This window comes from Cyprinodon tularosa, unplaced genomic scaffold (genome assembly GCF_016077235.1).
Source record: "Cyprinodon tularosa strain WSP-4 unplaced genomic scaffold, ASM1607723v1 ctg963, whole genome shotgun sequence".
Lineage (NCBI taxonomy): Eukaryota > Metazoa > Chordata > Actinopteri > Cyprinodontiformes > Cyprinodontidae > Cyprinodon > Cyprinodon tularosa.
In genome coordinates this window covers 205,324-219,171 of record NW_024039744.1, presented here as the reverse complement: position 1 = coordinate 219,171, position 13,848 = coordinate 205,324, and the positions used below count along the sequence as shown (strand labels likewise).

The window sequence follows — 13,848 nt, the reverse complement described above, 5'->3', positions numbered from 1 at the left end:
GGCGGCTGCCTGTTGGTGGCCTGACGTCTGCCTGTTGGTGGCTTGATGGCTGCCTGTTGGTGTCCTGACGGCTGCCTGTTGGTGGCCTGACGGCTGCCTGTTGGTGGCTTGATGGCTGCCTGTTGGTGGCCTGACGGCTGCCTGTTGGTGGCCTGACGGCTGCCTGTTGGTGGCCTGACTGCTTCCTGTTGGTGGCCTGATGGCTGCCTGTTGGTGGCCTGACGGCTGCCTGTTGGTGGCCTGACGGCTTCCCTTTTGGTGGCTTGATGGCTGCCTGTTGTCGGCCTGATGGCTGCCTGTTGGTGGCCTGATGGCTGCCTGTTGGTGGCCTGACGGCTGCCTGTTGGTGGCCTGACGGCTGCCTGTTGGTGGCCTGACGACTGCCTGTTGGTGGCTTGAAGGCTGCCTGTTGGTGGCCTGACGGCTGCCTGTTGGTGGCCTGACGGCTGCCTGTTGGTGGCCTGACGGCTGCCTTTTGGTGGCTTGACGGCTGCCTGTTGTCGGCCTGATGGCTGCCTGTTGGTGGCCTGATGGCTGCCTGTTGGTGGCCTGACGACTGCCTGTTGGTGGCTTGAAGGCTGCCTGTTGGTGGCCTGACGGCTGCCTGTTGGTGGCCTGACGGCTGCCTGTTGGTGGCCTGACGGCTGCCTTTTGGTGGCTTGACGGCTGCCTGTTGGTGGCTTGATGGCTGCCTGTTGGTGGCCTGACGGCTGCCTTTTGGTGGCTTGACGGCTGCCTTTTGGTGGCTTGACGGCTGCCTGTTGGTGGCTTGATGGCTGCCTGTTGGTGGCCTGACGGCTGCCTATTGGTGGCCTGACGGCTGCCTGTTGGTGGCCTGACGGCTGCCTTTTGGTGGCTTGACGGCTGCCTGTTGGTGGCTTGATGGCTGCCTGTTGGTGGCCTGACGGCTGCCTTTTGGTGGCTTGACGGCTGCCTGTTGGTGGCTTGATGGCTGCCTGTTGGTGGCTTGATGGCTGCCTGTTGGTGGCTTGTTGGTGGCTTGACGGCTGCCTGTTGGTTGCTTGATGGCTGCCTGTTGGTGGCTCTATGGCTGCCTGTTGGTGGCTTGTTGGTGGCCTGACGGCTGCCTGTTTGTGTCCTTAGGGCTTATGGCTGCCATTTGGTGGCCTGTTGGTGGCCTGACGGCTGCCTGTTTGTGTCCTTAGGGCTTATGGCTGCCTGTTGGTGGCTTGACGGCTGCCTTTTGGTGGCTTGACGGCTGCCTGTTGGTGGCTTGATGGCTGCCTGTTGGTGGCTTGATGGCTGCCTGTTGGTGGCTTGTTGGTGGCCTGACGGCGGCCTGACAGCTGCCTGTTGTTGCTTTTAATCTCTTTATTGATTTCAGTAACTTTCCTGCTTAGGTTTCTCCAAAGGTTAATATGTTATTAATAAATATTACATTTGTTATGTTTAATATTCTATTTAAAGTTCTAGTGTTGCTCATGTTTATAACCATTGCCCTGCATGAAGCATCCCGGCTTTATATTTTCATTGTTGTCAGATTATAGTCCAGATTTATCAGAACAATTCATAACAACAGATTTATCATCTCCAGTCATTACTGACAGCATGCTGGTATGTTTGACATAAACAAGAGCTGACCTCATTTTCTGTATTTGTTTAAAGGGAAAATTCATTTTCTTAGCATGTTTACATATTAGCAGACAGATTATCAAACATAAGATTATAGCCAAGGCTAGCTTTCCTTTCCTGCCGCACCCCGATACAAACCATGACTCACTGATCAAATCAGCTCACTATCAGCTGCTCACTAAACCACTGTTAGCCTGCCCTCACATCTGGAGTCCTGCTGGGACCGTGTCCAGTCAGCGTTTCCTTCCATCCAATCCTCAATCAGAGGGCCGAGGACTCATCCTGTCGGAATACCGTCCCACCATGTTAGAACAAGGGTGAAGCCATGGAACCGTCCCACCATGTTAGAACAAGGGTGTGGAGCCATGGAACCGTCCCACCATGTTAGAACAAGGGTGGAGCCATGGAATTTTGTTGGTTTATTGTTGGTTTAATGTTGGTTTATTGTTGGTTTAATGTTGGTTTAATGATGGTTTATTGTTGGTTTATTATTGGTTTATTATTGGTTTATTGTTGGTTTAATGTTGGTTTTTTGTTGGTTTATTGTTGGTTTAATGTTGGTTTATTGTTGGTTTAATGTTGGTTTATTGTTGGTTTAATGATGGTTTATTGTTGGTTTATTGTTGGTTTATTGTTGGTTTATTGTTGGTTTAATGTTGGTTTAATGATGGTTTCTTGTTGGTTTAATGTTGGTTTATTGTTGGTTTATTATTGGTTTATTGTTGGTTTAATGTTGGTTTTTTGTTGGTTTAATGTTGGTTTATTGTTGGTTTATTGTTGGTTTAATGTTGGTTTAATGTTGGTTTAATGTTGGTTTATTGTTGGTTTATTGTTGGTTTAATGTTGGTTTAATGTTGGTTTATTGTTGGTTTATTGTTGGTTTTTGTTGGTTTATTGTTGGTTTAATGTTGGTTTATTGTTGGTTTAATGTTGGTTTAATGTTGGTTTAATGTTGGTTTAATGTTGGTTTATTGTAGGTTTATTGTTGGTTTATTGTTGGTTTAATGTTGGTTTATTGTTGGTTTAATGTTGGTTTGTTGTTGGTTTAATGTTGTTTTAATGTTGGTTTATTGTTGGTTTAATGTTGGTTTATTGTTGGTTTATTATTGGTTTATTATTGGTTTAATGTTGGTTTATTGTTGGTTTTTGTTGGTTTATTGTTGGTTTAATGTTGGTTTATTGTTGGTTTATTGTTGGTTTAATGTTGGTTTATTGTTGGTTTATTGTTGGTTTATTGTTGGTTTATTGTTGGTTTAATGTTGGTTTAATGTTTGTTTATTGTTGGTTTATTGTTGGTTTAATGTTGGTTTATTGTTGGTTTATTGTTGGTTTAATGTTGGTTTAATGTTGGTTTATTGTTGGTTTATTGTTGGTTTATTGTTGGTTTAATGTTGGTTTATTGTTGGTTTATTGTTGGTTTAATGTTGGTTTAATGTTGGTTTATTGTTGGTTTATTGTTGGTTTATTGTTGGTTTAATGTTGGTTTATTGTTGGTTTATTGTTGGTTTATTGTTGGTTTAATGTTGGTTTATTGTTGGTTTATTGTTGGTCCAATGCAGAGAGGTCTGATGAATGAAATACTGATGATCACAGGAAGCCAGTAAAAACTTTCCATAAAGAACAAAGGTTCTTCTTTCAGGCATAATGAGGATTAACATCATTTATTATATTTAGCCATCCTGCAAACAGGAAGCCTGGGTTCGTATCCCAGCTGAGGGGAATGAGCGGCAAGTGTGGATCCTTAGGTGAGACCCTTCACCCCCCTCTGGGTCCCTGAGTAAGACCCTTAACCCCATCCTGCTCCCTGGGCGCCGCACAATGGCAGCCCACTGCTCTTTAAGGAGATGGGTTAAATGCAGAGAGGGAATATTGTTGCTCTTACAGTGGAATGACAATAAAACGCTGGGAAAAAAACTAACAATAAATTAAAATAAAAAATATCGTCTTATCCTTCTGAATAAACTATTAGCTGTTCAAAAACGGATGAATTCAGAACCTGGAACCTGCAGTTAAACAAACGGCGATGCAGGAGTCTGCAGTCCTCTAAGTGGAGAAATGTGGCGTTTGGACAGAATCATGTCTGCAGCTCCTGAGCCGAGCCGTTTCTCTGAGGTTGGTCGGCTCCGTCAGCGTCCTTCATGGATGGTTTACCTCCTCGGTCTTTGTGGGAGTTGTTAGAACATGAATTTGACTTCTGTAGCATTTCCATGGAGACCCCACAGAGAAGGATGTGCTGTCAAAGTGGGTAATTAGGTGATGAAGCACGTGGTGGCGCACATGCAGAGGAGGCGGAGGCTTTTGGCCGCGCCGTGCTTCATTCCAGCCTCTCCTCTGCTAATCAGGCTGCTGTAATCAATTAGCAGGATGAGGAGTAGCAGAGGGAACAGGTGCTGCTAAATGTTAATGAATTCCTCTGCCATCGCTGTGACACAGGCTGCATCTTTAAACCGCCGCTCGGCCCGCCGGCTCATGGAGGTGGAGGTGTGTCAGAGCTTGATGAGACCACCAACGCCACAACATGGATGTTGAGCCTGTGGCAGGCAGACCTCAGATCAGCCGAGCTCTGCCATGGAAACCAGGAGAGGAAAACATGTTTCTGGGAATGTATTTCTATTCTTTTCTGTTCCAGATGAATCCTGCCTGATAAACATTTCCTCTGATGTTCTTCTGCAATAAAGTTTACAGATTTGAACCCTGTCCATGTCAGTCGAAGGCTGAAACCGTTTCACCATCAGGGCCTCCCATTGGTTTATTCCAAATGAGTCATTTATGGCAGGATGTTCGCCCTCAGAGTGAACGGCCGGCCACAGGCGGAGCTGAGACCCGCAGCATCACACCACCACCATGCTTCATGGAAACGTGTTAAAAAGTCTTCCAACTTTAATCTATGTAGATAGGAAGGGGGGGCTGTCCCTGGTGGAACGACTGTAATCAGAATAATTCAACCAAAGGTGAATTAATCTGAGCTTAGATTCACAACATGCAGCTAAACTTAGCTCTGAATTAAATGATGAGAGAAAACAGAATGACTTTTCTGATTCATTAATGTTCATTGATTAGTGCTCAGCCCAGCCAACAGTCCGGGTCGCTCCGAGTGCTGAGCGGCTGATGGCAGCCGCCTGGCAGAGCGGAGCTCACAGGAGGCCCAGCCAACATCTGCTGCATCTGTGTTTGTGTGTGTGGCAGGGCGGGTTGTTAACATGCAAATAAAGCAATTAAAATTCATTCAACACACAGCCAACCCGCACGCTAACGCACACGGAAACACGCTCCTGAATACAGATGATGCGCAGCAGACGATGAATCCCGACCAGCAGCAGAAAGACGAGCTGAGCAGCATCTCTGGATTAGATTCTACTAAAGCTTTTCTTAATTCCCCCTCTGATAATCTGATAGCCTGACCCGCCGCCGCATCAGATCATGATCTTTATTTAGAGGAGATCTTCGGGGCAGCTTAGGCCTCATTGGTCGTCCTCCAAAGGACGGATTAATGCTTCAATCAACCTGCAGGTTCGATTGTGTTCGTTGCTCTAAGCTACACGGTTCAACCAGTCTGCTGGAATAATGGCATCATGTCTGATAAACCGTCAATATCAAACCAAACTGACTGATTCATGGCAAACATTTAAATCTATATTCTATAAAACAGCCAATCTAACAGGGACCAAACACAGTCAGCTAGGAACCAAAGACACGATGCTACTTCCTGATGCGCAGCTTTCAGGAACCAATCAGAGGACTTCCTGCTGCTGAGAACAGGCCGCTTCCTCACGAAGCGTCAGTGGAGAAAGACGTCTGCTGTTTCCACTGACGACCAATCTAATCCCACACGACCAAAACCAGGAACTCCTGCAGTCACTGGCCATCACCCACACCTGGCAGGGCAAGGAAAGTCAAGGCAAGGAAAGGCAAGGCAAGGAAAGGCGACAAGGAAAGGCAAGGCAGGGCAAGGAAAGGAAAGGCAAGGCGGGGCAAGGAAAGGCAAGGAAAGGCAAGGCAAGGAAAGGCAAGGCAGGGCAAGGAAAGGCAAGGAAAGGCAAGGCAGGGCAAGGAAAGGCAAGGCGGGGCAAGGAAAGGCAAGGAAAGGCAAGGCAGGGCAAGGAAAGGCAAGGCAGGGCAAGGAAAGGAAAGGCAAGGAAAGGCAAGGCAAGGCCAGTTTATCTCTACAGCACAATTCAGTACTTGGACAGTTCCAGGTGCTTTAAAGGGGTTAGATCATAAAACAGAAGAGAAATAAATGCAGAATAAAAGCAAATTAAGATGAAAACATGATAAAAGAATCAAACAAACGGTTGGACCACGACCTTAAACTAATCATCCTCAGTTTACAGTTTAACTCCATCAGTCAAAGACTCTAAACTAATGACTTCAAAGAACTCAAGAGTTTGTTCCAGATCTGTGGAGCATAGATGCTGCTTTTCCATGTTAGGTTCTAGTTCTGGCTGGAACTAGGAGACCTGAGTGTAATCTCTGTCTACTCTAGATGTTGGTATTCATGGTTGTTGGCTGTAGAAGCGTCCTTCCTGTTGATTTAGCCCCTCCCACCTTTCAAAGCGGGTTTGTGTTCATGGCGCCGGACAGCGGCACCGTTAGCAACCTGCAGATCAGCAAACCCACCATGAATCCTCTGTTTTCTCTCAGAGCATCAAGGTGTCATGGCAGCCGCCCCCGCGCAGCTCCCAGAACGGCATCATCACGGCGTACAAGATCAGATACAGGAAGACTGGTCGCCGTGGAGACCAGGAGGCCATTGAACCCAACAACTTCTGGTACCTGTTCACAGGTGACACTGCAGCTCATCTCTTCTCACTAATCTGACTTTAGAAACTGGATCAGATTAAATCCTTTTGATGTTTTTATTTTCATGTCATTTTATATAAAATGTGGATAAAAAGCAGCGTTTGGTTTATTTTGAAGCTGTGCTTTTTGTTTTTATGTAGCTGGGAATGAATGTGGGATCAGGGATTTTTCTTCTTTTTAGACATAAATGTTCACATTTAGACAACAACTGTTCAAATCCTCTGTGATTCTGTCCTTTTTTTTTTTTATCTCTGTGTTTTTATTCTCAGACAGAAATGCTGGATTAGCATAAACATGCAGGGATGTGTCTGTGTCGCTGCATTCAAAGCGCCACCAGCTATTATTTCAATTTGAGCTCAGCTCGGTTTGAATGAAACTGATCTGGTTTCCATTATTTTTCTCATCGATGGTTATCTCCATCTGTCCGTCTGCGGAGAGCCCGGCTGCCTGCAGAAACCTGCCTTATGGAAATTTAATACATATATTATATCTATTTTTAATGCAGCGCATAAAAAACACGCTGGATGTTTTATTTTTACTTTATTGTAAAAAGAAATCCTGTTGACTGAGGGATTTAATCCCATCCTGGCCGAGTTCAGCAGCATGAACCGCCTTCACTCTTCTGGACTTCCAGTTCTGGATTATTCCCTCCGTTCCTCCTGCGTCTCCCTACAGTCCATGAGCCGCCGTTCTTATCGCTCTGCTTGATGAAGAAAGAAGAACTTTCTGCTCGTTTCCAGGAGACGCCGACGGCGCCGCGTTGGTAGAAACGTTTACGGAACAATGAAAGAAGATTTTTCTTTCAGGGATTTTCCAAAGATCAGGAATCAGAACTGGACCTAACTGATGCCTGACCAAGATGGCTGATTAGACTGCCCCTGACCTCTGACCCTCGGTATCAGATGAAGGATGGAATTAGATGACGGGATTAGATGCATCTGTGCTTGGAGCCTAAATGTGTTTGTGTTTTATTATTGTTAACCAACCAGGCAGCCGGGCTGGTCTTAGTTTAACTGACCAGCTAACCAACCAACCAGGCAGCTGGGCTGGTCTTAGTTTAACTGACCAGCTAACCAACCAACCAGGCAGCTGGGCAGATGAAGCTACTATGAGAAAAAGCAGAGCGAGCAGAACGTTAGAGATTGAAATCAAATCCTTTTGTTTAACATTTTGCTGCTGTTCTCGTCCAATCAGAGCTGCTCCCGCCTCCTTTTGGTTATTCAAACAGGCTGAAAAGTTCAGGCTGAATGTCAGGAGTAATTTAACTCTTCTTCTCCTCCCTATGGGTCCTGCAGGTCTGGAGAAGGGCAGCCAGTACAGCTTCCAGGTGGCGGCCATGACGGTGAACGGAACGGGCCCCCCCAGCGACTGGTACTCCGCCCAGACGCCAGAGAACGACCTGGATGGTAATCTGTTCAACAACAGGCGTCTTCCTGCTCTTTCCTAACACACATAAATATTTCAGCAGCTGCTGGTCGACGGAGCGAAGGTTTGGTCTCGGGGGACGAGGGGAAGATGGAGAGCTGTTAACTGGGAGGAAGACGGGGAGGAATGGGAGAGAAACGACGGAAACCAAGAATAAGAATGAGGATCAAAAGCTGCAGGGTTAAACTGCCCAAAATAATTCATGAGATCCAAGAATGATGCCGGGATGTTCCAGCATTTCTACAATGTTTTCTGTTTGTAGAATAAATGTTTAAATGAGGCGGTTAGTGGGGATGAATGTGTAGCCGGCGCTGTCTCTGCTTCTCTCTGCAGAAAGATGGAGATCATCAAACATTTTCCAGAACTCAGGTTAGCAAAGCTGTGCAAGGCGTGGTTGCTTAGCGATGGGAATTTTCCAGAGAACCAGATCGGTGGAGTTAGGCTGATTTACTGAGCAGCTCGGCAGCGTAAAGAGCCACTGATGATCCAAGGGGTAAAGGGGGCAATAAGGGCTGTTTAGAGGGTCACCTGAACACAACTAGTCACAATTTAGATCTGATAATAAACCGTTTTATGTTTTCCACGCACCGTTCCACGTTCCAGTCCACGCTCCGGTCCACACTCAAGTCCACGCACTGTTCCACACTCCAGTCCGTGCTCCGGTCCACGCACCATTTCCCGCTCCGGTCCACCTTCGGGTCCGTGCTCCGGTCCACGTACTGTACCACGCTCTGGTCCACGCAGTTTTCTGACCGTCCTGCAGGGGGCTGACGGACGTTTGGCCACAGGCAGCTAAACATCCTTTCGGTTTGGTTTTCTTTGGATCAGAGAACGATCAGAACTTTCTAGCCTGCTTCGTGTTGTCAGACAGGTTCTGTTGAAGCCGTTTCTCAGGTTAGTTTTCCCTTTGATCCTTCGGCTGCTTTCTTTTCTGTGTTCCTTCATTTTCTCTTAAAGTTTGTAGATTATCTGAAATATTAAAGAGAAGGAAACAAAGATGGATCTGATGGAACAGGATTCAGGTTCTGATAATAAAGAGTTTATTCAGGTTGAAGAAGGATTCGTCAAAGCCGCCATCAGAACCATTTGATTCCCAGTCTGACGGCGCCTGATCAACATGCAGAATGCTCGCAGTAAAATGGTTCCTTTAGCTCACCTTTAACCAGGATTTACTGGGAAGCAGAGAAAATTCCCAATAATTGGGTGATTATGAATAATAACTAGTTAATGTTCTGGAGACGCTCTAATCCATTAATGGAAGCATTGAAAGCTTGATTTGTTTCCTTCTCTGCATATTCAGGCGGATGCAGCCAACAGGCTGCAGGCGCTTTAACGATCCCTCAGAGAATAATTGGACCAAACTAAAGATCAGGAACAGGAGCTTCTGCTGAGCAGGAAGCCCTTCAGATAAAAACTACCACACATCTTTGCTAACCGCGTTTCACTGACAGACGTTAATCTAATTTCTATGGATTAAAGCGATCCGAGGCGTCTCCCCCAGGGAGCGGCGAGGCCGATAATCTGCTCTAATCTGATACTGAGGAGGAACACGACGTGTCGCGGCGTGTTGCGCCCTCCTTCCATCTGACGGCTCTTCTTCTGTGCTGTGGTTTTTCTCCTGGCAGAGAGTCAGGTGCCCGACCAGCCCAGCTCTCTGCACGTCAGGCCGCTCCCCAGCAGCATCATCATGTCCTGGACGCCGCCGCTCAGCCCCAACATCCTGGTCCGAGGTTACATCATCGGCTACGGCGTGGGAAGCCCCTACGCAGAGACGGTCCGCGTGGACAGCAAGCAGAGATACTACTCCATCGAGAACCTGGGTAGGTGGGAGGAGGGAGGGCCGATTAGCACAGTGTGACCTTTGACCTCACTGTTAGTTTAATCTGGGATCAGGCCTTTAGCTCCATCTTCATCTCCTGCTGCGTATCGATGCTCCTCTGTGACCTCAGAGGGTCGATCCGTCACTGAATGGGTCATGTGACCCGGAGCGCCGCTTCAGTCTGAGTTCCTCTGAAACACCAGAGCTAACTAAGCTAACAGCTGTTAGCCAATCAGACGTGTTTCTGGTTCTCTGATGGAGGATCGAAGGTTTACCAGGAACTGCTGGATTCTGGACCTACTGGTCCAAACTGGTCTGATACCAGAACCAGAACTCAGACTGGGTGATTTGCAGACAGTACTGCCAGAGGCCTGCAGGGGGCACTAAGCCTGGAAGATAAAGGTCTAGCGCCCCTAGTGGCTAAAGGCTCAGTGCTGCTTTGAAGGAATCCTGACCTGATTTTACCGAAACATCCTTTAAAAATGTAAACTAAAAGAACCAGTTCCATCTAAAGATAAGCTTTAAGAATGGGAACTGCACTAGTTCCCAGTCCCAGGCTGAGGAACGACTGGAGATATGCAGAACAGGCACCAGTCAGAGGGAGACGCTCTGCCCAGACTGGTTCCCATCCCACTCTGCCCTGATGCAGCCTGGGCGGCCTGCCCAGGTCGGACCGGGAACCAGTGTTGGAACCGATGCAGCCTGGGCGACCTGCCCGGGTCAGACCGGGAACCAGTGTGGGAACCGATGCAGCCTGGGCGACCTGCCCGGGTCAGACCGGGAACCAGTGTGGGAACCGATGCAGCCTGGGCGACCTGCCCGGGTCAGACCGGGAACCAGTGTGGGAACCGATGCAGCCTTGGCGACCTGCCCGGGTCAGAGCGGGAACCAGTGTGGGAACCGATGCAGCCTGGGCGACCTGCCCGGGTCAGACCGGGAACCAGTGTGGGAACCGATGCAGCCTTGGCGACCTGCCCGGGTCAGACCGGGAACCAGTGTGGGAACCGATGCAGCCTGGGCGACCTGCCCGGATCAGACCGGGAACCAGTGTGGGAACCAATGCAGCCTTGGCGACCTGCCCGGGTCAGACCGGGAACCAGTGTGGGAACCGATGCAGCCTGGGCGACCTGCCCGGGTCAGACCGGGAACCAGTGTGGGAACCGATGCAGCCTTGGCGACCTGCCCGGGTCAGACCGGGAACCAGTGTGGGAACCGATGCAGCCTTGGCGACCTGCCCGGGTCAGACCGGGAACCAGTGTGGGAACCGATGCAGCCTGGGCGACCTGCCCGGATCAGACCGGGAACCAGTGTGGGAACCAATGCAGCCTTGGCGACCTGCCCGGGTCAGACCGGGAACCAGTGTGGGAACCGATGCAGCCTGGGCGACCTGCCCGGGTCAGACCGGGAACCAGTGTGGGAACCGATGCAGCCTTGGCGACCTGCCCGGGTCAGACCGGGAACCAGTGTGGGAACCGATGCAGCCTGGGCGACCTGCCCGGGTCAGACCGGGAACCAGTGTGGGAACCGATGCAGCCTGGGCGACCTGCCCGGATCAGACCGGGAACCAGTGTGGGAACCAATGCAGCCTTGGCGACCTGCCCGGGTCAGACCGGGAACCAGTGTGGGAACCGATGCAGCCTGGGCGACCTGCCCGGGTCAGACCGGGAACCAGTGTGGGAACCGATGCAGCCTTGGCGACCTGCCCGGGTCAGACCGGGAACCAGTGTGGGAACCGATGCAGCCTTGGCGACCTGCCCGGGTCAGACCGGGAACCAGTGTGGGAACCGATGCAGCCTTGGCGACCTGCCCGGGTCAGACCGGGAACCAGTGTGGGAACCGATGCAGCCTGGGCGACCTGCCCGGGTCAGACCGGGAACCAGTGTGGGAACCGATGCAGCCTGGGCGGCCTGCCTGGGTCTGACTGGGAACCAGTGTGGGATCCGATGCAGCCTGGGCAGCCTGCCTGGGTCTGACTGGGAAGCAGTGTGGGAACCGATGCAGCCTGGGCAGCCTGCCTGGGTCTGACTGGGAACCAGTGTGGGAACCGATGCAGCCTTGGCGACCTGCCCGGGTCAGACTGGGAACCAGTGTGGGAACCGATGCAGCCTGGGCGGCCTGCCTGGGTCTGACTGGGAACCAGTGTGGGAACCGATGCAGCCTGGGCAGCCTGCCTGGGTCTGACTGGGAACCAGTGTGGGAACTGATGCAGCCTGGGCAGCCTGCCTGGGTCTGACTGGGAACCAGTCTGGGAACCGATGCAGCCTGGGCAGCCTGCCTGGGTCAGACTGGGAACCAGTGTGGGAACTGATGCAGCCTGGGCGGCCTGCCTGGGTCTGACTGGGAACCAGTGTGGGAACCGATGCAGCCTTGGCGACCTGCCTGGGTCAGACCGGGAACCAGTCTGGGAACTGATGCAGCCTGGGCGACCTGCCTGGGTCAGACTGGGAACCAGTGTGGGAACTGATGCAGCCTGGGCAGCCTGCCTGGGTCTGACTGGGAACCAGTGTGGGAACCGATGCAGCCTGGGCAGCCTGCCTGGGTCTGACTGGGAACCAGTGTGGGAACCGATGCATCCTGGGCGGCCTGCCTGGGTCTGACTGGGAACCAGTGTGGGAACTGATGCAGCCTGGGCAGCCTGCCTGGGTCTGACTGGGAACCAGTGTGGGAACTGATGCAGCCTGGGCAGCCTGCCTGGGTCTGACTGGGAACCAGTGTGGGAACTGATGCAGCCTGGGCAGCCTGCCTGGGTCTGACTGGGAACCAGTGTGGGAACCGATGCAGCCTGGGCGGCCTGCCCGGGTCAGACCGGGAACCAGTGTAGGAACCGATGCAGCCTGTGGTCCTCAGAGATGAGTTTACCTCCTCAGGCTGTTAAACCTTCATCCCTCATAAATCCAGTATTGACGCGGCGCTCCTGCCTCCATTAACTCATTATGATGATGAAACCATCATTTAATTAAAATCAATAATTTAAGGGAATTAAATAAGAAGCTGTTTGGAGAGGAAATCTAATTGTGAAACGTCTAACAGAGGAAACATCCTCCCCTGTGAGAGCGATTAGCGCGCCGAAGGACCAAACAAAGCTGCTCCTCTACGCAGCGCCCCCCCCCCCCCCCCCCCCCCCCATCCAGCTGCCATGTTGGACGGCTCACATGGGAGCCGTCCAACACGGGGGGAACATGGCCCAACCTGCTGGTCGGACCCGGTCAGGTCAGGACTGGCTGGATGAATGGGGGGGGGGCATCCATCCAGCGCTGACCTTTCACCCCGTCCACCATAGGAAGATGGCTGACGGATGTAGAAAATGACCCCCTTTTTTTTGGGGGGAAAAATTTCCCCCCTTTTTTAAAAAAAAAAAGGGTTAAACCCCCAAAAAAGGGGGGAAAACCCCCCTTTTTTTTCCCCCCCCCCCCCAAAAAAAATTTTTCCGGGGGGGCCCCCCCAAACCTTTTTTAGGGGAAAATTTTAAAAAAACCCCACCCCAAAAAAAAAAAAACCCCCGGGGGAAAAAAAAAAAAGGGGGGGGGGGGAAAAAAATTTTTTTCCCCCCCCAAAAAAAAAACCCCTTTTTTTTGGGCCCCCCAAAAAACCCCCCCCTTTTTTTAAAATGGGGGGGGGGCCCTTTTTTTGGGGGGTTTTTTTTTTCCCCCCCCCCTTTTTAAAAAACCCCACCCCCCCCCCCCGGGGGAAAATTTTTGGGGGCCCCCCCCCGGGGGGCCCCGGGGAAAAAAATTTTTTTCCCGGGCCCCTTTTTAAAAACCCCCAAAATTTTCACCCCCTTTTAAAAAAAAAAAAAACCCCCCCCGGGTTTTTTTTTTTTTTTTCCCCCGGGGGTTTTTGGGGGGGGGGGGGAAAAAACCCCCCAAAAAAAAAACCCCCCCCAAAATTTTCCCCCCTTTTTTTTTAAAAATTAATTTTCCCCCTTTTTCCCCCCCAATTTTTTTGGGGAATGAAAAAATTTTTTTTTAAAAAAAAAAAGGGGGTTTTTTTAAAAAAATTTTTTAAAAATTAAAAGGGGTTTTTCAAAAACCCCCTTTTTTTTTCCCCCCCCGGGCCCCCCCCCCCCCCCCCCAAAAAAAAATTTTTTCCCCCCCAAAACCCCAAAAAACCCCCCCCGGGGGTTTTTTAAAAAATTTTTTTTTTGGGGGGGTTTTCCTTTTCCCCCCTTTCCCCCCCCTTTTTTTTTTTTTCCTTTAAATTCCCCAAAATTT

The 13,848-nt window shown here is 50.1% G+C and overlaps 1 protein-coding gene across 1 annotated transcript in view; it reads left to right on the top strand.

Moving 5' to 3' along the window:
* LOC119776881 (netrin receptor DCC-like) overlaps window positions 1-13,848 on the top strand; it is a gene marked incomplete at its 5' end in the record, with an annotated part of 120,146 nt that overhangs the window by 13,281 nt on the left and 93,017 nt on the right. Inside the window, 5 exons of the mRNA XM_038275510.1 lie at window positions 6,235-6,376; window positions 7,689-7,799; window positions 9,444-9,638; window positions 10,287-11,604; window positions 11,847-12,176. Coding sequence (XP_038131438.1) covers window positions 6,235-6,376; window positions 7,689-7,799; window positions 9,444-9,638; window positions 10,287-11,604; window positions 11,847-12,176 — 2,096 coding nt within the window. The remainder of the gene's footprint in view (window positions 1-6,234; window positions 6,377-7,688; window positions 7,800-9,443; window positions 9,639-10,286; window positions 11,605-11,846; window positions 12,177-13,848) is intronic.